General features: G+C 41.6%; 1 protein-coding gene across 11 annotated transcripts in view; it reads right to left on the bottom strand.

Annotated features, from left to right (window-relative positions):
* The window catches only part of syne1b (spectrin repeat containing, nuclear envelope 1b), a 318672-nt gene that overhangs the window by 58982 nt on the left and 233744 nt on the right, over positions 1 to 25946 (bottom strand). For all 11 annotated transcript variants that reach the window (XM_062043168.1, XM_062043169.1, XM_062043173.1 and 8 more), the window contains 17 exons: positions 25919 to 25946; positions 25656 to 25852; positions 23184 to 23316; positions 22005 to 22187; positions 21787 to 21936; positions 21550 to 21726; positions 16759 to 16914; positions 16528 to 16683; positions 16121 to 16291; positions 15915 to 16048; positions 14802 to 15006; positions 14545 to 14727; positions 11833 to 11979; positions 11619 to 11773; positions 6565 to 6712; positions 6170 to 6499; positions 1787 to 1981 (listed from right to left, as the gene is read on the bottom strand). The exon at positions 25919 to 25946 is cut by the window's right edge and continues 104 nt beyond it. In XM_062043168.1, coding sequence (XP_061899152.1) covers positions 1787 to 1981; positions 6170 to 6499; positions 6565 to 6712; positions 11619 to 11773; positions 11833 to 11979; positions 14545 to 14727; positions 14802 to 15006; positions 15915 to 16048; positions 16121 to 16291; positions 16528 to 16683; positions 16759 to 16914; positions 21550 to 21726; positions 21787 to 21936; positions 22005 to 22187; positions 23184 to 23316; positions 25656 to 25852; positions 25919 to 25946 — 2848 coding nt within the window. The remainder of the gene's footprint in view (positions 1 to 1786; positions 1982 to 6169; positions 6500 to 6564; positions 6713 to 11618; positions 11774 to 11832; positions 11980 to 14544; positions 14728 to 14801; positions 15007 to 15914; positions 16049 to 16120; positions 16292 to 16527; positions 16684 to 16758; positions 16915 to 21549; positions 21727 to 21786; positions 21937 to 22004; positions 22188 to 23183; positions 23317 to 25655; positions 25853 to 25918) is intronic.

The raw sequence follows: 25946 nt of genomic DNA, 5'->3' as shown, positions 1-25946 counted from the left end.
TAGTATCACAACTTTTTTTCTTTTATAGTTATGCCTTTATTCTTGTCATATTTTAACTGTTTTCTTGTAGTATCACAACTTTTTTTCTTTTATAGTTATGCCTTTATTCTTGTCATATTTTAACTGTTTTCTTGTAGTATCACAACTTTTTCTTTTAAAATTATGCCTTTATTCTTGTCACATTTTAACTGTTTTCTTGTAGTATCACAACTTTTTTTCTTATAAAATTATGCCTTTATTCTTGTAACATTTTAACTGTTTTCTTGTAGTACCACAACTTTTTTTTTTTTTTTATAGCTATGCCTTTATTCTTGTCACATTTTAACTGTTTTCTTGTAGTACCACAACTTTTTTCTTTTAAAATTATGCCTTTATTCTTGTCATATTTTAACTGTTTTCTTGTAGTACCACAACTTTTTTTCTTTTATAGTTATGCCTTTATTCTTGTCACATTTTAACTGTTTTCTTGTAGTATCACAACTTTTTTTCTTTTAAAATTATGCCTTTATTCTTGTCACATTTTAACTGTTTTCTTGTAGTATCACAACTTTTTTTCTTTTAAAATTATGCCTTTATTCTTGTCACATTTTAACTGTTTTCTTGTAGTATCACAACTTTTTTTCTTTTATAGTTATGCCTTTGTTCTTGTCACATTTTAACTGTTTTCTTGTAGTATCACAACTTTTTTTCTTTTATAGTTATGCCTTTGTTCTTGTCTTACCAGGACTTTTTTTTTATTATGCATTAACTGCATTGTGGTGGAATCACAACATTTTTTCTTTTAAAGTTATGCCATTATTCTTGTCACATTTTAACTGTTTTCTTGTACTATCACAACTTTTTTTCTTTTATAGTTATGCCTTTATTCTTGTCACATTTTAACTGTTTTCTTGTAGTATCACAACTTTTTTTCTTTAAAAATTATGCCTTTATTCTTGTCACATTTTAACTGTTTTCTTGTAGTATCACAACTTTTTTTCTTTTATAGTTATGCCTTTATTCTTGTCACATTTTAACTGTTTTCTTGTAGTATCACAACTTTTTTCTTTTAAAATTATGCCTTTATTCTTGTCACATTTTAACTGTTTTCTTGTAGTATCACAACTTTTTTTCTTTTATAGTTATGCCTTTGTTCTTGTCACATTTTAACTGTTTTCGTGTCTTACCAGGACTTTTTTTTTTATTATGCATTAACTGCATTGTGGTGGAATCACAACATTTTTTCTTTTAAAGTAATGCCATTATTCTTGTCATATTTTAACTGTTTTCTTGTAGTATCACAACTTTTTTTTATTTTATAGTTATGCCTTTATTCTTGTCACATTTTAACTGTTTTCTTGTAGTATCACAAATTTTTTTCTTATAAAATGATGCCTTTATTCTTGTAACATTTTAACTGTTTTCTTGTAGTACCACAACTTTTTTCCTTTTATAGTTATGCCTTTATTCTTGTCACATTTTAACTGTTTTCTTGTAGTACCACAACTTTTTTCCTTTTATAGTTATGCCTTTATTCTTGTCACATTTTAACTGTTTTCTTGTAGTACCACAACTTTTTTTCTTTTATAGTTATGCCTTTATCCTTGTCACATTTTAACTGTTTTCTTGTAGTATCACAACTTTTTTTCTTATAAAATTATGCCTTTATTCTTGTAACATTTTAACTGTTTTCTCTCAGTATCACAACTTTTTTTCTTTCATAGTTATGCCTTTATTCTTGTCATTTCTGGACATGGTTCTGGTGGTGTAACATGTGAGATTGTTTCCACGTAAAAACAAGGTCTACCTTCAACAAGGTGCTGAGCTCTTTCTTGTGCTCCTCCAGACAACTGCTGGCGTGTTTCCATCGCTCCTGGGTGTCGGTGAGCTCCCCCTGCAGGCTCAGCTCAGCCTGACTGTCTGCTGACAGGAGAAGTTGTCTGGCGGCCTCCACTGTCAGGATGTAGCTGCCCTGATGGCGTTGCAGCACCTTCTCCTTCAGCTGAACCAAGGAGACGTGAATCACAGGAAAAAGTCAGTGTTGGGACTAATAACGCGTTACTGTAACGCCGTTACTTTCGGCGGTAACTAGTAATCTAACGTGTTATTTTTTATATTCAGTTACCGTTACTACATGATGCGTTACTGCGTTATTTAACGTTATTTTTTATGTAGTATCGGCCAGAAACTGAGAAGATCTGAGTGTGTTTTATTGGAGCGCTGCAGAAAAGACGACAAGGAAGATGCGCGCTGTGTGTGTGTGTGTGTGTGTATGTGTGTGTGGGGCGGGGGGGCGTGTCTGTGTTTACTAACAAGACGTTATGGCGAAGCCGAGTTTCTTAACATGGAGATATTCTCACTACTTTTCTTTTGTCGACCGCCAAGAAAAGAACATTTTAGTTCAATGTAAGTTGTGTCTTGGATCAAAGATCCTATCCTAGCAATTCAAGTCTGCTGAAACAGCTACAAAAGCAACATGCTTCGGCGAAGCTAGTAAAGAGAGACACACTTCACCTCCTGAGCAACAGCGGCTGGATTTTAACGAGGCACTGCGCACTGAAGGTACACTCTGTCAATTTTCTTAAGTACTCTTTCATTCTAGACTTCTAGAGTGTTTGATTATCACATCACTCTAAATCAGGGGAGTCCAAAGTGCGGCCCGGGGGCCATTTGCGGCCCGCCACACATTCTGGAAATACTATTGTAAAAATAAAAAATAACATTAAAAAAAGTGGAATGAGGTGAAATCTAACAAGAAAAAGTTGCAATGTTGACACAAAAGCTGCCATGCAGGCTGTTTTTTTTCTTCTTTTTTCTTTCTTTCTTTTTCTTTTTTTGTCATTTTTCTTTTAAAATTATGCCTTTATTCTTGTAACATTGTAACTGTTTTCTTGTAGTACCACAACTTTTTTTCTTTTATAGTTATGCCTTTATTCTTGTCACATTTTAACTGTTTTCTTGTAGTATCACAACTTTTTTTCTTTTAAAATTATGCCTTTATTCTTGTAACATTTTAGCTGTTTTCTTGTAGTATCACAACTTTTTTTCTTTTAAAATGATGCCTTTATTCTTGTCACATTTTAACTGTTTTCTTGTAGTATCACAACTATTGTCGTGGAATCACAAAATGTTTTCTTTTAAAGTTATGTGTTTATTCTTGTCATATTTTAACTGTTTTCTTGTAGTATCACAACTTTTTTTCTTTTAAAATGATGCCTTTGTTCTTGTCATATTTTAACGGTTTTCTTGTAGTACCACAACTTTTTTTCTTTTATAGTTATGCCTTTATTCTTGTCACATTTGAACTGTTTTCTTGTAGTATCACAACTTTTTTTCTTTTATAGTTATGCCTTTATTCTTGTCATATTTTAACTGTTTTCTTGTAGTATCACAACTTTTTTTCTTTTAAAATTATGCCTTTATTCTTGTAACATTTTAACTGTTTTCTTGTAGTACCACAACTATTTTTCTTTTATAGTTATGCCTTTATTCTTGTCATATTTTAACTGTTTTCTTGTAGTATCTTTCTTACTTTCTTTTTCTTTTTTTGTCATTGCTCAAAAAAAAAAAAAAAGGCCAAAAAAAATCCATGTTATAATGAATTATTTTCAGGGCTCCAATTACTTCAAATATTTCACTTTAAAATGTTTTATGTGGTAAATATTGCATATATTGTGTAGTAGCCATATAAAAAACATCAAAGTCTTCTTTGACAAAAGCGCGTAAAACAAAACAAAATAGTAGTTCCAGCATAAAATGGACAGATATATCTGAAGTTGATCTCGTAACTTAAGTGTTGAAAGTAAAAGAAAAACCTAATAAAAATGTATCACTTTATGAGTGGTGCACCTTTTGGATCCCAAATATATTTAGTGATTTTTTATTTATCTTTTCTCTGTGATTACTCAAAAATATGAAAGAATTAAAATCAATGGTGTCCTGCATTATTGATCGTTTAGGGCTCTAATTACTAAATACTGCATATTTCAGTTTTACTATAAAAAAAAACTAAGTTGTTTTTGACAGAAAAGCCATAAAAAAAATTTTTTTATTTGTATTACTTTATATCAACTTGAAGTTGATATAGAGATTTACTGTAAGTGTTAAATAATTTCAAAAAAATAATAATCGGACTTATTTTTAACATTTTAATGACTGAGACCCTTTATGGTCCCCGGGACCCCTAAAGGTAAAATAAATAAATAAATCCATATATTTTGTTATGGTTTGAAAATGAAAAATATCAAAATGGCCCCCGCATGCTTTAATTTTTCCGTGTGCGGCCCTCAGTGGAAAAAGTTTGGACACCCCTGCTCTAAATGTATAGACTATAAAGTTCACAAACATAAAGAGGGATGCTAGTGGGCCAGGCCAATATTTCCTTATCTCTAAACTAAAACTGGGGAAATGTGTAGAATGTTCTGGGCTTCAGACATGATTTTATTTCACAATTCCTTGAGAGAAAAAAACGCCTGGTTAGGCTTTGAGTATGTAGTGTGTGCCTTCCTTGCTTTACAGCTATGTTGTTATCATGCTGTTTGTTACTTATGTATGTTATGTTGCAGCTATTTCAAATAGTTTTGTCAATTTGTTCTGGCCTGAAACAAATTGGCCCTTTGAAACATATCTTTGTCTTTGTGTGTTGTATGTAGAGCACATTGCTTAGCAGAGTTCAGTGATGCAAATGCATGGCAAGTTGATCAACACATTGTATTATTCTCCAGTGCAATAACTGTACTGAAATGAAGGCTAAAAGGGCATTAAAGGGGGCCAAAAAATATATATATATATACACTACTGTTCAAAAGTTTGGGGTCACATTGAAATGTCCTTATTTTTGAGGGAAAAGCACTGTACTTTTCAATGAAGATAACTTTAAACTAGTCTTAACTTGAAATAAATACACTCTATACATTGCTAATGTGGTAAATGACTATTCTAGCTGCAAATGTCTGGTTTTGGGTGCAATATCTACATAGGTGTATAGAGGCCCATTTCCAGCAACTATCACTCCAGTGTTCTAATGGTACAATGTGTTTGCTCATTGGCTCAGAAGGCTAATTGATGATTAGAAAACCCTTGTGCAATCATGTTCACACGTCTAAAAACAGTTTAGCTCGTTAAAGGAGCTACAAAACTGACCTTCCTTTGAGCAGATTGAGTTTCTGGAGCATCACATTTGTGGGGTCAATTAAACGCTCACAATGGCCAGAAAAAGAGAACTTTCATCTGAAACTCGACAGTCTATTCTTGTTCTTAGAAATGAAGGCTATTCCACAAAATTGTTTGGGTGACCCCAAACTTTTGAACGGTAGTATATATATATATATATATATATATATATATATATATATATATATATATATATATATATATATATATATATATATATATATATATATATATATATATATATATATATATTAGGGCTGCAACTAACGATTAATTTGATAATCGATTAATCTGTCGATTATTACTTCGATTAATCGATTAATAATCGGATAAAAGAGACAAACTACATTTCTATCCTTTCCAGTATTTTATTGAAAAAAACAGCATACTGGCACCATACTTATTTTGATTATTGTTTCTCAGCTGTTTGTACATGTTGCAGTTTATAAATAAAGCATTTTTTTTTCCAATTTTTTTTTGTTTTTTTTTTGTTTTTAAAAAGCTTTTGCGCATGCGCATAGCATAGATCCAACGAATCGATGACTATTTTTATAATCGATTTTAATCGATTTAATCGATTAGTTGTTGCAGCCCTAGTATATATATATATATATATATATATATATATATATATATATATATATATATATATATATATATATATATATATATATATATATATATATATATATATATATATATATATATGTATGGGTGGGAAAAAAATCACAAGACTATTTCATCTCTACAGGCCTGTTTCATGAGGGGTTTTCCTCAATCCTCAAAAAAAAAAAATCAAAAAAAAAATCTCCTGAGGATTGAGGAAAACCCCTCATGAAACAGGCCTGTAGAGATGAAATAGTCTTGTGATTTTTTTCCCACACATACATATTACGCTCTACCACGGTATCGAGCAGTAACCGAGTTAGTAACTGAGGTTACTTTTGAACTAAAGTAACTAGTAGCTGTAACTAGTTACTGGTTTTCAGTAACTAACCCAACGCTGCCCGTGACCAACCTGAATGGCGTCCAGCATGGAGCGAGCCTGCTGCAAAGGGACGGTGGTGCCAGCCTGGAGGCCCTCTGCAGGCTGGCAGACCTCCAGCAGCCATTTGCGCAGCTTCTCCACCATCTCCCTGTAGCGCTGCCACTGGCGGATCAGCCCGTCAATGATGCCCCGCCTCTGCTGGGCACGCCGCACCACACCCTGCCACTGGTTGCTCAGCAGCGCCAGCTTCAGGTTGAACTCATTCCTGTCGTCCACTTGCCCCTGCTCCAGCATCCTCTGTCCATCGCTGATGATGGAGTGCAGGATCTGCTGGCGACTAAACATCTCCGCCTGGAACAACTGAAGCACAACAAACGATTGGTGAGTAAACCCATGCGAGGCGGAGTTCTTTAGAAAAGTCCAACCTCATGGGCCTTTTGCTGCTCCGTCAAACTCTGGTAGTTTCCGGATATTTCCACCGCTAGATTCTGCTCGGTTTGCACCAAGAACTCCATCCAGGTCTCGCACTTCTCCAAGAAGGTCTGCTGCTGCAGCAGGAAGGATTGCAGTTTGCTGCGGAGAAAAGACAAACAATGAATACAAAAAAGGTCGAATTGTGCAATTACTGATGTTCTAACAGGAATATGTGCCTCTTCCATATCAGTAGGTGGCAGCCGGTAGCTAATTGCTTTATAGATGTCGGAAACAGCGGGAGGCAGGGTGCAGGTAAAAAGGTGTCTAATGCTTAAACAAAAATAAACAAAAGATCAGTGCCCCTAAGAAAAGGCATTGAACTTAGGGAAGGCTATGCAGAACCAAACTAAAACTGAACTGGCTACAAAGTAAACAAAAACAGAATGCTGGACGACAGCAAAGACTTACTGTGGAGCAGAGACGGCGTCCACAATGTACACCCGAACATGGCATGACAATCAACAATGTCCCCACAAAGAAGGAAAAAAACAACTGAAATATTCTTGATTGCTAAAACAAAGTAGATGCGGGAAATATCGCTCAAAGGAAGACATGAAACTGCTATAAGAAAATACTAATTGCTTTATCGATGTCGGGAACAGCGGGAGGCAGCATGCAGGTAAAAATGTGTTTAATGCTTAAACCAAAAATAAACAAAAGGTCAGTGCCCCTAAGAAAAGGCATTGAAGCTTAGGGAAGGCTATGCAGAACCAAACTAAAACTGAACTGGCTACAAAGTCAACAAAAACAGAATGCTGGACGACAGCAAAGACTTGCTGTGGAGCAAAGATGGCGTCCACAATGTACATACGAACATGGCATGACAATCAACAATCTCCCCACAAAGAAGGATAAAAACAACTGAAATATTCTTGATTGCTAAAACAAAGTAGATGCGGGAAATATCGCTCAAAGGAAGACATGAAACTGCTACAGGAAAATACTAATTGCTTTATCGATGTCGGGAACAGCGGGAGGCAGCATGCAGGTAAAAATGTGTTTAATGCTTAAACCAAAAATAAACAAAAGGTGAGTGCCCCTAAGAAAAGGCATTGAAGCTTAGGGAAGGCTATGCAGAACGAAACTAAAACTGAACTGGCTACAAAGTCAACAAAAACAGAATGCTGGACGACAGCAAAGACTTGCTGTGGAGCAGAGACGGCGTCCACAATGTACACCCGAACATGACATGACAATCAACAATCTCCCCACAAAGAAGGATAAAAACAACTGAAATATTCTTGACATAAACAAAGTACATGCGGGAAATATCGCTCAAAGGAAGACATGAAACTGCTACAGGAAAATACTAATTGGTTTATCGATGTCGGGAACAGCGGGAGGCAGCATGCAGGTAAAAATGTGTTTAATGCTTAAACCCAAAATGAACAAAAGATCAGTGCCCCTAAGAAAAGGCATTGAAGCTTAGGGAAGGCTATGCAGAACGAAACTAAAACTGAGCTGGCTACAAAGTAAACAAAAACAGAATGCTGGACGACAGCAAAGACTTACTGTGGAGCAAAGATGGCGTCCACAATGTACATATGAACATGGCATGACAATCAACAATGTCCCCACAAAGAAGGATAAAAACAACTGAAATATTCTTGACATAAACAAAGTATATGCGGGAAATATCGCTGAAAGGAAGACATGAAACTGCTATAAGAAAATACTAATTGCTTTATCGATGTCGGGAACAGCGGGAGGCAGCATGCAGGTAAAAATGTGTTTAATGCTTAAACCAAAAATAAACAAAAGATCAGTGCCCCTAAGAAAAGGCATTGAAGCTTAGGGAAGGCTGTGCAGAACCAAACTAAAACTGAACTGGCTACAAAGTCAACAAAAACAGAATGCTGGACGACAGCAAAGACTTGCTGTGGAGCAGAGACGGCGTCCACAATGTACACCCGAACATGACATGACAATCAACAATGTCCCCACAAAGAAGGATGAAAACAACTGAAATATTCTTGATTGCTAAAACAAAGTAGATGCGGGAAATATCGCTCAAAGGAAGACATGAAACTGCTATAAGAAAATACTAATTGCTTTATCGATGTCGGGAACAGCGGGAGGCAGCATGCAGGTAAAAATGTGTTTAATGCTTAAACCAAAAATAAACAAAAGATCAGTGCCCCTAAGAAAAGGCATTGAAGCTTAGGGAAGGCTGTGCAGAACGAAACTAAAACTGAACTGGCTGCAAAGTAAACAAAAACAGAATGCTGGACGACAGCAAAGACTTGCTGTGGAGGAGAGACGGTGTCCACAATGTACACCCAAACATGGCATGACAATCAACAATCTCCCCACAAAGAAGGATAAAAACAACTGAAATATTCTTGACATAAACAAAGTAGATGCGGGAAATATCGCTCAAAGGAAGACATGAAACTGCTACAGGAAAATACCAAAAAAAGAGAAAAAGCCACCAAAATAGGAGCGCAAGACAAGAAGTAAAACACTACACACAGGAAAACAGCAAAAAAATCAAAACAAGTCAGGGCGTGATGTGACAAGTGGTGACAGTACACCTACTTTGAGACAAGAGCTATAGTGATGCATGCTTGGTTATGCTTTAAAGTCATACCCAACAATTGGGTTAACCTATTTGGGTTAAAAATATTTTATGAATAATAATCTGCAAGTGTCGATGCTGTCTAGAGCTCGACAGAGTAACCGTGTAATACTCTTCCATATCAGTAGGTGGCAGCCGGTACCTAATTGCTTTGTAAACATTGTATCCAGGGCCGGCCCGTGGCATAGGCCGTATAGGCAAATGCTAAGGGCGCCGTCCATCAGGGGGCGCCACGCCAGTGCCACAAATGTTGGAGAAAAAAAAAAAAAAAAAAGTTGGTACTATTATTTGTAAATACAAAAAATAATCCCACGTTAATTAAAATGCAAAGTAAAGCCTATTTAATAGAAATATTATTTGTTACAACATTACGCCCCCCCTCCCCCCGCACGGTGCGCCCCCTCCCTTCCCGTATCATGACTCTTTTTGGACGTCACCGCATCAAAAAATCAACACAAGATGTCAAAACGGCCAAAACTGTCAGGTGCCCAGGGAAGAAAAAAGAGAAAAGAAGAAGAGGAGGATAAACGAGAAAAAGACAGAGGTAGCAGGTAGGTAATGTTAGCCTACATGAAATTATTTGTCTGTTACAGAATGTGATAGTAACCTGGCTTTTTAGCATTAAGCTAATGTTACATGATTCGGCAATTGCTAATCAATAAATAGCCAGTTCTGTTTTAACGTCGGGTTAATATTGTGGAGGGGGCTAAATTGTTATGGAAAATAATAATGTAACGTTAGGTAATTACAGTACTCCCACCTTACATTCCTCAGGGACATTTGTATTAGATCTTTTAAGCAGGTGTTTTTTGTTGACATTGTTATTGCCTTCTGGTTAGCTAATGTTTGCCCTGCAGGTAATAGTCACTTTTCCACCCCTTTATATATTAGGTATAGTTGTAAGCCTAGTTGTTAAAGTGCACATCATTAATGTTAATTAAGCAATATCACATGAGAGGGAATGCTGTTTTTTAATTTGAGCACTGCTGTGATTCGGTTAAAGATAATCATAACATAACATTCTCATATAATATGTTAATTTGCTTTCTTTAAGTAAAAAAAAAAGGTCAAAGACAAAGCTATTCGGTTTCTTGTGAGTATATACACTTCACTGCCGATGTGGGGGGGGGGGGCGCCACCTAAAATCTTGCCTAGGGCGCCAGATTGGTTAGGGCCAGGCCTGATTGTATCTCATGTTTAAACCAAAAATAAACAGAAGGCGAGTGCCCCTAAAAAAGGCATTGAAGCTTAGGGATGGCTGTGGAAAATGAAACTAAAACTGAACTGGCTACAAAGTAAACAAAAACAGAATGCTGGACGACCGCAAAGACTTACAGCGTGTGGAGCAGACGGCGTCCACAAAGTACATCCGTACATGACATGACAATCAACAATTTCCACACAAAGAAGGACTACTGAAATAGTCTTGATTGCCAAAACAAAGCAGGTGCGGGGAATGGTGCTCAAAGGAAGACATGAAACTGCTACAGGAAAACACCAACAAAACAGGAAAAGCCACCAAAATAGGAGCGCAAGACACTACACAGAAAAACACCCAAAAACTCCAAATAAGTCAGGGCGTGATGTGACAGGTGGTGACAGCACACCTACTTTGAGACAAGAGCTACATTGATGCATGCTTGGTTATGGTTTGAAGTCATATCCAACAATTGCATCAATGACTTTTTACTGTCAACATCAACTACCGAGTTGACATTTTTAATGTTTTCTGCTGGGTGGTGTGCCTCCACATTTTTTTCAATGAACAAAAATGTGCCCTGGCTCCAAAAAGGTTGTACTTTTCTATCCGCGCAAAAGGGACAACTTGCAATCTTGGATTGCGAGTCGCCTCGTATCAGTGTTTGTGTCCAGACCCGGCCTGCGCTGACTGCCAAGGGCGAACATCGAGTACCTTGACGCAGACAAAGCAGAGACGGGGCGATATCACGACTGTCAGCACATTTCCATTTCTTAATAATCATATATTGTGTCTAACTGGGGCTGCTGATATTACCCCCCCGCACCCCTTCCTTCAGAAGCAGCCTCAGTGATGTAACCAGGGACCTCCCGAATAAATAGAGGAGCACGTGGGCTGTGCCTTAGGGCGTAGGTTGGAACTGTAACTGAGTGTGCAGCCCAATACGTCTCTCCTCATGAGCCAAATTGAACTCTGTCTCTGCATGATTCCTTGCTTCTTGTCTGTTTAATAAATGTCATCAGTGTTTGAACCTGACAATGGGTCGAATGCAGAGAATAATTTTGCCACACCTAGTGTGTGTGGGACAATCATTGGTACTTTAACTTGAGGTAGATCCCTCCACTTGGTCAATTGAAAAGTAGCACCCCCTGGTTTAGAGTTTCTTCAGTGAATATGCTAAGCTAGCATGATGTGATGTGCTAACTTTAACAACGCATTTATGGTCAAACCTGAATCTCTCCGTGGTCTGCACCGACGCCGCGGACCAGTTTCTGTTGAGGTTCTGCATGCGTTTGATCTCCGAGTCGTTGAGCGGGAGCCGGTAACCCAGCTCGTTGAGGCGCTCCAATTCCGGGGCCATGCTGCTGAATCTCATCATGAGTCGCTGTCGGAGACAAAGCGGCTTGGTAAATCCCGGACAGAGCGTTGAAAACGCGTGCAAACCTTGAGATCCTGCATGCGTTGCTGGATGAGGGTCAGGTCGGTGGAGCCGTTGGGGTCTTGCACCTTCAGGGCCCCCTCAGCTTCGACCACCCAGCAGACTAGAGAGTCCAGCTGCTGGTTGAAGGCTTCGTAGTCGTGGACGCCGGTCTGGAGGAGAGTGTCAGAATAATTGTATCTAAGTTATCATGTGTTTCAATGAGTTCCCGGCGAGCAGACCAAAGCTGTCCTACCAAGCAAAAGGCTTGTAAAACTCCACTGTGTAGGATGGGGAGTGACATGAGGGTGTGGGTTTCTTTGATGTATTGTAATCCACAGGAAGATTTTGTCTTGACCCGAGATCTAAAAAGCGGAGAGGAGGCAGGGCCTGACCTCGCTCCAGGCACCTTTTCTTTGAACTGTTTTGTGACCGAGGGCAACGGCGGTTTACGACCCCCGTCCCTTAGAAACAGCTGTTGTAATCAGAGAAAGTCCAAATAAAAGAGGAGGCGTACAATCTTTCGTCAGAATGTGGGACGACTACGCATTTCTCCTCAATTGAGCTAAATTGAATTCTGTCTCTGTTTAATTCCTTGCTTCTTGTCTTGTTTAATAGATGTCATCAGTGTTTGAACCTGACAGAGTGAGGACGCAGAAGTCAGCATCAATTTGCTTTGTGTCATTGTTAAGTTGCAAAAAAAAAAAACACAGTTATGAAGGAAAATAGGAGGGCAAGTCTTAATTCTGCCAAGTGTTCTTTCTTCTTTAGCTTTGTAGGGTGTGGCTTGAACGTTATGTCCTCCTTTTTCAAATAAGTTGTACTTTTTTCCCCAAAAATATCTTACAAAATATGCAAGTAAGGAAGGAATTCATTTTTTTGATGTTGACCTAAAACATGTGAAAATCTAGGGATAACCGCGCATGGCACTTCCTGACAGACCGAAGACAGCCCGTACGGCTGGGGGAGATTGTCTCGGACAGTCGAACCACAAACACTGGTACTCCTCAGGGCTGTGTACTCTCCCCCTGGCTCTTCTCCCTGTATACAAACTGCTGCACCTCCAGTCACCAATCCGTAAAACTGCTCAAGTTTGCGGATGACACCACCCTCATCGGGCTCATCTCGAATGGCGATGAGTCCGCCTACAGGAGAGAGGTGGACTGGCTGACGTCCTGGTGCAGCCTCAACAACCTGGAGCTGAACGCCCAGAAAACAGTGGAGATGATCATGGACTTCAGGAAAGTCACAGCCCCACCATCCCCCCTCACCCTGATTGACTCTCCCACCCCCGTCCCCATTTGGACTCCTTCCGTTTCTTGGGCACCATCATCACCCAGGACCTCAAGTGGGAGCTGACCATCAGCTCCCTCATCAAGAAGGCCCAGCAGAGGATGTACTTCCTGCGGCAGCTGAGGAAACTTAAGGTGCCGACCGAGATGCTGGTGCAGTTTTACTCAGCCATCATAGAGTCCATCCTGACCTCCTCCATCACAGTGTGGTTCCCTGGCGCCACAGTCCAGGATAAGAATAGACTGCAGCGCATCGTACGTGCTGCTGAGAAGGTGATTGGCTGCAAGCTCCCATCCCTCCAGGACTTGTTGTCCTCCAGGACCAGGAGGCGTGTGGGTGGGATCACAGCTGACTCTTCTCACCCTGGACACACACTATTCTCCCCTCTCCCCTCAGGCAGGAGACTACGCTCCATCCAGACCCACACCTCCCGCCACCTGAACAGTTTTTTCCCCTCGGCCATCAGGCAAATGAACAATAACTCCTAACAGCAGCTCCTTGAATTCCTTGAATCCCTTCAAAGTCTATCTGATAGCTCAGTCACAGCTCTTTTTATTACCAAATATGTGTTGTATGTGTTTTATGTCGCACGTTTGCACCAAGAAAAATTCCTAGTTTGTGAACCCGTTCTCAAACAATGGCAATAAAACTATTCTGATTCTGATTCTGATGTTGTTATGCTTGCTCAGCACAAATACTGAGAAGTTCTTTGATCATGCCGGACTAGTCATGAGAGTGCATGATATGCTTCTTGTTGCTATGCCTTGCTGAGCACAAATACTCTTAGATGTACTTTGATGATGCAGGATTAGACACAATAGTGCATGATATGCATCTTGTTGCTATGCCTCTTTGAGTACAAATACTCACAAGAGTAGTTTGTGATACTGGAATAGTCAAGATAGTGCATGATATGCATCTTATTGCTATGCCTCTTTGAGTACGAGTACATATAAAGAATAGCTAGTATTCTTCCTTCTTTTGAGTCTCATAGTAAGGTGGTGGCCTTCTAGATTGGAATGTGTCAGAGTAGAGATAACTCGGAGTAGTCTAAACAAAGGGAGTGGGGGCGAAGGACAGAGGGAAGATCACGGGACTTCCGGGGGTTTGAGGGGAGACTGATCTGGACCGGGCTGGGGAACGCTGGTGTGCTAGATTGGTCTCACGTTTGTCCTCTGAGCTTGGAGAATAAACCACAAAATACCAATTACTGCCTGTTGATTGAATATAAACATCAGCTTATTGCCATAAAAAGAATCTGGGAGAGACTAGCAATTTGAATTCCCCATTGGAGGAACGCTGGTCGACGCAACAATTCTCACAAGAGTAGTTTGTGATACTGGAATAGTCAAAATAGTGCATGATATGCTTCTTGTTGCTATGCTTGCTGAGCACAAATACTCAAAGGTGACCATGACAACATCTTTCCTGCCAACATTGCCCACCTGCAGCGTGATGAGTTGTCTGGTCAGTGCTTGCTCCACAGCTGCCAGCCGCTGGGAAAGTGACAAATGGTCAGACTGAATGGTGGACGCTGCTGGAGTGTCCACCTGCTGCTTCAGCTGGTCTCCCAGTTCTTGCAGAACCTGCAGGGAAGCCTGCACGGGTGCGTGGGAGCGCAGAACCTCCTACGATGAAGCAGCGTTTTCAACCACAGCTTTAAGAAACAGACCCAGCGGGTCGGGAATGCACGCCGACTCACGCTGCAGTCTTGGATCCAGTCGGACACCTGCTCGTCAGCGACGTCCTTGTCGCACGCCGTCTTGAGGATCTGGTCGGCTTTCTCCTCCAGGAGCTGGACGCTGCTGCCGCTCTGCTGGTGGAGCTCCTTGTAGCGCTGCCACAGCTGGTAGAGAGCTTTGCTGCTCCTCAGACGCTCTGCTATCTCCTCCAGTAGACCCGCCCACCTGATGATGAGTAGGATTGTTCTCAGTTCAAAAGTTAGAAGTGCTCTGTTATGCAAAATGTACTTTTTAATGATGTTTTAACACAGCGGTGATCACACTTTTTCTGCAGGTGAGATACTTCTCAATTGACCAAGTGGAGGGGTCTACCTCATTGATACTCTAGCCTTTAAATAGACCCCCTTTTAGACCAGTTGATCTGCCGTTTCTGCCCCCCTCTCCTTCGCGGAGAGGCGGGGCACAGATTCGGTGACCACAGATGTTGCGCTAGCTGTCCAAAGTCGGGACCCAGGGTGGACCACTCATCTGTGTATCAGTTGGGGACGTCTCTGTGCTGCTGACCACTCAAGATGATCTCCTGCTGGCCCCACTATGGACTGGACTTACACTATTATGTTAGATCCACTATGGACTGGACTCTCACTATTATGTTAGATCCACTATGGACTGGACTCTCTCACTATTATGTTAGATCCACTATGGACTGGACTCTCACTATTATGTTAGATCCACTATGGACTGGACTCTCACACTATTATGTTAGATCCACTATGGACTGGACTCTCACACTATTATGTTAGATCCACTATGGACTGGACTCTCACTATTATGTTAGATCCACTATGGACTGGACTCTCACTATTATGTTAGATCCACTATGGACTGGACTCTCACTATTATGTTAGATCCACTATGGACTTGACTCTCACTATTATGTTAGATCCACTATGGACTGGACTCTCACTATTATGTTAGATCCACTATGGACTTGACTCTCACTATTATGTTAGATCCACTATGGACTGGACTGAAGCTCAAGTTGCATATTTTCATGATGAAGGAAACAGCTTGAGGGGCCCCTAGCTCAAAGAGCCCACCACCCCTAGCTCAAAGAGTGTTGTGTAAGACACCTTGCATTGGCATCCTTGAGGGTGTGATGGAGGGAGTCCGACACCGACGGGTGACACTCTTTCAGCAGCTGGTGGGTCACAGCACCAAACCTTCTCAGGCTGCTCTCCTGCTTCTCCAGCTCTTCTTGCAAGTTCTGCAGAGGCGACACATGGATGGGTGAGCAACCCTAACAATCACGTGAACCAGACAAGACCGTCGGACGTACCTGCAGACTCTGCACCTGCTGCTGAACAGCCTCCAAGGAGCCAGTGAGGAGGCGGAAGTGAGACACGGAGTACCTTCCCTCCATGAGGTAGCCATTGATCTCCTCTGAGGCTCGTTTGTAAAGACTCCACTGGTCCACGACTGACGTCAAGCTGATTTTCAGTTGACTGATCTGTAAACATGCGCTGTTTAGAATCTGTTGCACTATGAAACAACATGTTTTTCCAGATTGTGCAAGGCTACATGCATTCCTGGGAACAAGCAAACAGTGAGACTCTCCCTACTGCAGAACCTGTTGTGATGCTCACCGGTCAATAAAGTAAGCTTTGTTCAGCGTCATCTAAGATCCCTTCACACACACACGCCACACCACTACTAGATAAACACCAAACTTAAAAAGGTGCATACAAGGTGGTCCAGGTTGGCCCAGGTGTGGTTGACACCCTGCAGCGTCTCCATGACAATAGCGCAAGCCTCATCGGTTTTGTTCTGGACCAGAGCACAGCCCTGCTCCTCCACTCGCTCCAGCTCCTTCTCTCGATCCCTCACCAGCTCCTCCATTTCCTGAAAGGTTGGTTTGAAGTTTAAAAAGGGTATTGTTTTTTTTCTTTGACCACAACACGCACAGGCAAAGGTTACCTGGCAGTCCTTGAGTGCGTTCTGGACCGACGTCAGGTCCTCGATCCTTTGCTTCCTCTTCAGTCGCTCCTCTTGGGTTCCCATCCAGGTCTTCAGGGCCTGAACATTGCTCTCGTACTCCAACCACATCTGCAGGAGACCCTCCAGAAACTGAATCTGCAAGGGCACATAAATTGTTAACATTCAGTTTTTGTCAAGGTCAAGATAGATGTATTTATATAGCACATTTCTAAAACAGACTACTGCCCCCAAAGTGCTGTACAGATTAAAACACAAAGGTAAAATATTACAAATAATAGTAACAATTGTTGCGTCTGACCAGTCTTCCTCTCAGGGAATTAAAGTCACTGGTCAATCCAAAGTTCTTTCTGATGACATACACTACCGTTCAAAAGTTTGGGGTCACCCAAACAATTTTGTGGAATAGCCTTCATTTCTAAGAACAAGAATAGACTGTCGAGTTTCAGATGAAAGTTCTCTTTTTCTGGCCATTTTGAGCGTTTAATGGACCCCACAAATGTGATGCTCCAGAAACTCAATCAGTCAGTTTTGTAGCTTCTGTAAGGAGCTAAAGTGTTTTCAGATGTGTGAACATGATTGCACAAGGGTTTTCTAATCATCAATTAGCCTTCTGAGCCAATGAGCAAACACATTGTACCATTAGAACACTGGAGTGATAGTTGCTGGAAATGGGCCTCTATACACCTATGTAGATATTGCACCAAAACCCAGACATTTGCAGCTAGAATAGTCATTTACCACATTAGCAATGTGTATTTCTTTAAAGTTAAGACTAGTTTAAAGTTATCTTCATTGAAAAGTACAGTGCTTTTCCTTCAAAAATAAGGACATTTCAATGTGACCCCAAACTTTTGAACGGTAGTGTATATGCAGAGTAAAAAGGACCATCAAGACAGAATAGGAATATTATCAAGTTTCGCTAAAGCTTTAGGAGACCAGTCCTACAGTGCGCTAATACCAGCATCGAGAAGAGGTCTGAAAATCAAACGGGAAGAGACAGCTTATTGAAAACGAAAACAGCCCCCACCCTGCCCAGAAAGGAATTGATTGATTAATTGAGACTTTTATTAGTAGGTTGCACAGTGAAGTACATATTCCGTACAATTGACCACTAAATGGTAACATCCGAATAAGTTTTTCAACTTGTTTAAGTCGGGGTCCACTTAAATTGATTGGAATACAGCCTCATTGTTCTAATACTAATAAGGTAAAAAGGGAGTACGCTATACTCCCACATTCCAACCCTTCAAGGTAAAGCACAGAGTTTACTTGCGGACATAAGATACAAGGAAAAAGAGTAAACACGGGGAAATATTAGCTGCTTTAAAGGCCTACTGAAAGCCACTACTAGCGACCACACAGTCTGATAGTTTATATATCAATGATGAAATCTTAACATTATAACACATGCCAATACGGCCGGGTTAACTTATAAAGTGACATTTTAAATTTGCCGCTAAACTTCCGGTTCGAAACGCCTCTGAGGATGACGTATGCGCGTGACGTAGCCCGGCGAACACGGGTATGGCTTCCACATTGAAGCCAATACGAAATAGCTGTTTTCATCTCATTCTGGATGTATTCTGGACATCTGTGTTGGTGAATCTGTTGCAATTATGTTCATTGCATTATGGAGAAAGAAGCTGAGCAAGCAAAGAAGAAAGTTGTCGGTGCGAAGCGGAATATTTTGCGAGGGAAGTCAGCAGCAACACAACACAGCCGGCGCTTCTTTGTTTACATTCCCGAAAGATGCAGTCAATATCGAAGAACTCGGATAACAGAGACTCTAACCAGGAGGACTTTTGACTTCGATACACAGACGCCTGTAGAGAACTGGGACAACACAGACTCTTACCAGGATTACTTTGATTTGGATGACAAAGACGCAGACGTGCTACCGTGAGTATGCAGCTTTGGCTTCCAAACATTTGATCGCTTGACCGTACGTGCGCGTCACGTACGTAACTTTGTTTAAATATATAAGCTTTATGAACCTTGGGTTAGGTGGACGGTCTTTTGGGCTGAGTGATTGTGTGTGTTGATCAGGTGTTTGAATTGTATTGGCGTGTTCTATGGAGCTAGGAGCGAGCAGAGGAGCTAGGAGCTAGCATAACAAACACGCAGGTGTTTTTATGCAGGATTAATTTGTGGCATATTAAATATAAGCCTGGTTGTGTTGTGGCTAATAGAGTATATATATGTCTTGTGTTTATTTACTGTTGTAGCCATTCCCAGCTGAATATCAGGTACCGTGAGTAGCAGCTGCGCTTCCAAACATTTGATCGCTTGCCAGTACTTGCGCGTCACGTACGTAACTTTGTTTAAATATATAAGCTTTATGAACCTTGGGTTAGGTGAACGGTCTTTTGGGCTGAGTGATTGTGTGTGTTGATCAGGTGTTTGAATTGGATTGGCGGCTTATATGGAGCTAGGAGCTAGCAGAGGAGCTAGGAGCTAGCATAACAAACACTGAGGCGTTTTTATGCAGGATTAATTTGTGGCATATTAAATATAAGCCTGGTTGTGTTGTGGCTAATAGAGTATATATATGTCTTGTGTTTATTTACTGTTTTAGTCATTCCCAGCTGAATATCAGGTCACCCCCGCCTCTCACAGCATCTTCCCTATCTGAATAGCTTCAACTCCCCACTAGTCCTTCACTTGCACTTTCCTCATCCACAAATCTTTCATCCTCGCTCAAATTAATGGGGAAATCGTCGCTTTCCTCGGTCCGAATCTCTCTCACTTCATGCGGCCATCATTGTAAACAATAGGGAACTTTGCGTATATGTTCAACTGACTACGTCACGCTACTTCCGGTAGGGGCAAGCCTTTTTTTTATCAGATACCAAAAGTTGCGATCTTTATCGTCGTTCTATACTAAATCCTTTCAGCAAAAATATGGCAATATCGCAAAATGATCAAGTATGACACATAGAATAGATCTGCTATCCCCGTTTGAATAAAAAAAATTAATTTCAGTAGGCCTTTAAACATGACTATGAATAAAGAAAGAACTCTTAAAGGCCTACTGAAATGATTTTTTTTAATTTAAACGGGAATAGCAGATCCATTCTATGTGTCATACTTGATCATTTCGCGATATTGCCATATTTTTGCTGAAAGGATTTAGTAGAGAAAATCGACGATAAAGTTCGCAACTTTTGCTCGCTGATAAAAAAAAAGCCTTGCCTGTACCGGAAGTAGCGTGACGTCACAGGAGCTAGTATTCCTCACAATTCCCCGTTGTTTACAATGGAGCGAGAGAGATTCGGACCGAGAAAGTGACGATTAGCCCATTAATTTGAGCGAGGATGAAAGATTCGTAGATGAGGAACGTTACAGTGAAGGACTTGAGAGGCAGTGATGGACGTATCTTTTTTCGCTCTGACCGTAACTTAGGTACAAGCTGGCTCATTGGATTCCACACTCTCTCCATTTTCTATTGTAGATCACAGATTTGTATTTTAAACCACCTGGGATACTATATCCTCTTGAAAATGAGAGTCGAGAACGCGAAATGGACATTCAGTGCCTTTTATCTCCACGACAATACATCGGCGAAATGCTTTAGCTACGAGCTAACGTGATAGCATCATGCTTTAACTGCATATAGAAACAAAAGAAATAAACCCCTGACTGGAAGTATAGATAGAAAATCAACAATACTATTAAACCGTGGACATGTAAATACACGGTTAATGCTTTCCAGGCTGGCGAAGGTTAACAATGCTGTGCTAACGACGCCATTGAAGCTAACTTAGCAACCGGACTGCACAGAGCTATGCTAAAAACATTAGCTCTCCACCTACGCCAGCCAGCCCTCATTTGCTCATCAACACCCGTGCTCACCTGCGTTCCAGCGATCGGCAGAAGGACGAAGGACTTCACCCGATGCGTTTGGCGGCCCGGAGACGTAGGAAGTCAAGGTGAAGTCGGCGGCTAGCGCGGCTAGCACGGCTAGCGCGGCTAGTGCTCCAACAAAGTCCTCCTGGTTGTGTTGCTGTAGTCCGCTGCTAATACACCGATCCCACCTACAACTGTCTTCTTTGCAGCCTTCATTGTTCATTAAAAAAATTGCAAAAGATGTCCAGAATACTGTGGAATTATGAAATGAAAACAGAGCTTTTTGTATAGGATTCTACGGGTACCATAACTTCCGTTACTCGGACTTCGTCACGCGCATACGTCATCATACCGCGATGTTTCAGCCGGATATTTCCCGGGAATTTTAAAATGTCACTTTATAAGTTAACCCGGCCGTATTGGCATGTGTTGCAATGTTAAGATTTCATTATTGATATATAAACTATCAGACTGCGTGGTCGCTAGTAGTGGCTTTCAGTAGGCCTTTAAAAATATATGCATTCTCCACACAATCAAAATAATCAATACAAAATATTCTATATATAAAACACAGTTAAAAATACCTTATTTTCTGGACCATAGGGCGCATTATAAGGCGCACTGCCGATGAGCGGGTCTAGTCAGGTCTAATTTTATACAAAAGGCGCGCCGGATTATAGAGCGCCTTGGGACGGCGTGGCGAAGTTGGTAGAGTGGCTGTGCCAGCAATCGGAGGGTTGCTGGTTACTGGGGTTCAATCCCCACCTTCTACCATCCTAGTCACGTCCGTTGTGTCCTTGGGCGTTGTTGATTTTTGAGAAAATGAAAGGATTTTAAGTGCGCCTTATAGTCCGTAAAGTACGGTAAGTACAAACCACCTTCTCTAGTGTTTTTGATAATGGAGGACATTCTTTCTGTCCTCACCCGCTCATTGATGCGCCCTTGCAGGATCTGCCAGCGTCGATTCATGACTCCGAGGCGCTCGGCGAAGTCCGTCTTATCGCTGCGCTTGCTCTCCGCGTCGTGGCCGCCGAGGTGCAGCACCGACTGGTTGACAAAGTCCACCGTCAGCTGCTTGCATGTCAAATCCACCCTGAAGCCCTGAGAAGAGAGACAGTTGCCGTCATGCCGAGTGAAAGTTGGAGAAAGGCCACGACCCACCTTGTATTTCTGCAGGTAGTCCTGGATCACGTGCGCTCCCACCGCACTCTTGAGGTTCTCTTCGTCCTCTTCCATGACGCTCTCCATCAGGGATATCCAGTTAAAGAGCTCGGAGATGGCGTGACGTGAAGCCAGCTTTTCCATTTGGATCTGAGGAACACGCCGGAGTCGTCGGACTCGGTTTTTACGAGGAGAAACCGCACCAGATGGTGTCCTACCTGGTGCAGCTTCTCTTGCACCACCGGGATGCGCGTGAAGAGCTCACTCCACTGATTGTCCATGCGAGCCAGGTCGGACCGCAGAGCCACCGTGTCGACCTTCTTCAGCCTCAGCAGCTGGTTGCCCTCGGAAACCACAGAGCTCTTCAGGCTGGATTTGCTCTCAGCTTCCTTGGAAAACTCCTGCAACGGACAAGATTTAAACGGGATTTTTTTAGCGATGTCCTAACATTTTACTGCCTGCGCCACAACTTTAGCATGTTTACACTTCAGTGTCAAATATTGTTACCTGACAAATGACACCTGTTAGCATGATAATGTTGGTCATCTGGCTTTTTTAAAGCTACTTTTGTAGGTATACACCTCAATCATGACCACAGATGAGGCGCTAGCTGTCCAAAGTCGGGACCCAGGGTGGACCACTCATCTGTGTATCAGTTGGGGACGTCTCTGTGCTGCTGACCACTCAAGATGATCTCCTGCTGGCCCCACTATGGACTGGACTCTCACTATTATGTTAGATACACTATGGACTGGACTCTCACTATTATGTTAGATCCACTATAGACTGGACTATCACTATTATGTTAGATCCACTATAGACTGGACTATCACTATTATGTTAGATCCACTATGGACTGGACTCTCTCACTATTATGTTAGATCCACTATGGACTGGACTCTCACTATTATGTTAGATTCACTATGGACTGGACTCTCACTATTATGTTAGATCCACTATGGACTGGACTCTCACACTATTATGTTAGATCCACTATGGACTGGACTCTCACTATTATGTTAGATCCACTATGGACTGGACTCTCACTATTATGTTAGATCCACTATGGACTGGACTCTCACACTATTATGTTAGATCCACTATAGACTGGACTCTCACTATTATGTTAGATCCACTATAGACTGGACTCTCACTATTATGTTAGATCCACTATGGACTGGACTCTCACACTATTATGTTAGATCCACTATGGCCTGGACTCTCACTATTATGTTAGATCCACTATAGACTGGAATATCACTATTATGTTAGATCCACTATGGACTGGACTCTCACTATTATGTTAGATCCACTATGGACTGGACTCTCACACTATTATGTTAGATCCACTATGGACTGTCTAAAGTCCAGCTTAAAGTGGTCATTTGTGTCCTCACCAGAAAAGCAGAAAGGTGGTCTCGGACCGTTTCCAACTCTTGTGGGACCAGGACCGCCTGTGTGTTCCAGAACTCCAGTCGCTCCAGGGCAGATTGTAGCCATTGCCGAAGCTCCCCACACTGCCTCTGATACCTGAACAAGAAATGAAGTCATGGACCATTTGCTGTAAAGGGGTCATGGTTGAACGGTATACCGGTACTAATAAAGTACCGCGATACTAATTGATTGAAATCGGTACTATACTGCCTTTGAAAAGTACCACTTTCGTTCTTTCATCTGCGGCGGTGACTACAGGTGCATGATGTTGAGTGTGTCAAAACGCACATACAAAGTGCATGCAAGCAATAACATCTTGGAGAGGAAAAATGGCAAAAAACGACAATTCTACTGGTTAATAAAGAGGGTGGTGAAGTACAATATGGAGGTATTTTGGCTTCAAAACTAACGGTAAAGGTGACGCTTTAAACAGTGTTGCTTTAAAACACAGCTCGTCAAACGTGGCGATTATTATTACCACCTTTGCTTCAAACTTAAGTAAACATTTAAATAATAATCATCTGCACAAGGAGTTTAAATAGTGACATGTAATAGTGTAGTTGTTACACCTGTCCTGCTGTTCTGCTCCGGTGCAGACTGTACTCAAGGAGCACATGGCAGACGTTCCCTTTACGGTCAATGTTTTCGTTTGCTCAGCTCCGCTTTCCCGTCAGAATTCGAGGGCGCCGCGTTTTGCAGGACACAACCGGACCCTTTTTTTTTTTTTTTACTGTGCAGTGCATGCGCTACCTCTCTCTCTCTCTTTGCTCGCCCACTCACTCACTGACGTCACTCAGACAACACGTCGGCATTCTCACAAAAACACACACACGCGACTGCTTGGATCGATGCCAAATATTAGCGGAGTTAAGACCGCCCGTCTAACTTCAACTAGTCCAAGTAAAATTGTCACGGCCCACATTCATCTGTACGCTGCGCTGGGCGCACCTCCAAGAGCGCGCCGGTGCGCCACTCCGGCTGCAGCAAGCGGCCGCATTCAATCGCCAATCGGCAATCGACACACCTGTCGCTGAGGAGTTCTCCTGCCTTCTTAAGCCAGCGCAACCTGCTATCCTGTGCCAGAACGTAGCGATCTGTTCCCGTACAAACTCTATGCACTCTCTCTCTGTGTTTTCTTCCCCTCCGTGTTCATTCGTCTCGTGTTTTCCTTGTCGTCATCCAGCAGCATTCCTCCGTTCCCGCGTCACGAGATGTGTGTCTCGACTCCCCGTATTCCCTCTGGTTATCTGGCTGCTATTCATATCTCGACCTCCCGCCTGGACACGGACTTTCGACGCCTCTCTATTGCCCTCGACTACCTGCCTGTTCTCTGGACCTCCGAGCCTGTCTTGCCCCTCTCGCTCAACACTACCGGTAACACTCAACAGTTAATTTCAACACATAGTCACACACATGCATGGTTTGGATTAATTACACGCCTCATTTCCATTGTGTTGTATAACAAATATAGAGTTAACGACGTCCCCGCTGTCTGTGCCGTCGTCTTCCCCTGTACAACGTAACAAAAATGACTGAATTTGGTAACAAATTGCTACAAAATGTGTTGTATCTTTAACAAATGTGTGTTTTACCTGCTACATGGCTTATCTGGGTACATTTACCCATAGTTTTGTTTTTAGTACTTACTAATAATTGTATTTTTCTTAAAGCACAGACCAGGATTGGCAACCATAAATGATATATAATTTAATATGTTAATAAAGCTTTTTTTAAAATTATTATATTATAATCTAATTCTTGATTATGGAAAATTGCAAAATGTTCTTTGAGTCCAACAAGAAAAAAACAATGTGTTTAATGCCCTTTAATTTATATTTTAACCTTCTAAAATTGTTCTTTGAGTGCAATACAAAACATATGTATAATGTATTGTAAGATTTTCTGTTCAACTAAAGCCAAAATTGAATTTTTTTTGTAGTTCCCTTTATTTGGAAAAGTATTGTTGCGTTTGACCGGCTCTTCCTCCCAGGGATTTTAAGGTGCTGGTCACTCCCAAGTTCTTTTTATGGCACATAAGCTGGAGTTTAAATTGAACACCAGGCAGTAGTTTGGTATTTTGTGGTTTATTCTCAAAGCTTTGACAATAATGAGACCAGCCTTGCATAACCCATCCAGATGCGTGGCTCTAACCGGTCTGCCTCTCCCTCCCCCTCCCCGTTCTCTCCTACCTCGTTGTTTTGACTACTCCCTGAGTTATCTCTACTCCCTGCATTCCAATGCTAGAAGGCCGACACATTACTTTGCAGACTAGAAAGAAGGAAGAATACTAGCTATTTTGTAATATGACTTTGGAAGTAAAGATATATGCAAAAAATCTCCTTCCGTCAGTATGTATATACATTTTGGTATCGGTACCAGTACCAAGTTATTGGTATCGGGACAACCCTGGTTGAGAATTTAGTGGTGGTCCTGACCTGGTCCAATGTTTGAGGATGGCCTCCAGGCGCTGCAGCTCCTTGTTGACCTTGTTGGTGTTGTCCAGCCAGTGTTCTCCCAGGACCGCCAGTTGACTCTCCAGAGCGGGACAGCAGACCGACTGCAGGAGGTGTTTTCCTTGGCCCAGGACCTGGTGCAGCTTGTGTTGGTGCTCTGTCAGCTTCCCCTTCAGACCCTTTGGAGGCAGTGGAGGAGGAGCTTCAGCGAGATCCCCAGCCGTGATTTACCATCGTTATTCTACCTGATAGAGTGAGATGCGATGCGTCAGT

Source organism: Entelurus aequoreus, linkage group LG03 (genome assembly GCF_033978785.1).
Source record: "Entelurus aequoreus isolate RoL-2023_Sb linkage group LG03, RoL_Eaeq_v1.1, whole genome shotgun sequence".
NCBI classification, from domain to species: domain Eukaryota; kingdom Metazoa; phylum Chordata; class Actinopteri; order Syngnathiformes; family Syngnathidae; genus Entelurus; species Entelurus aequoreus.
Note: the sequence above shows the minus strand (reverse complement) of the source record. Positions and strands in the feature narration are given on the sequence as shown.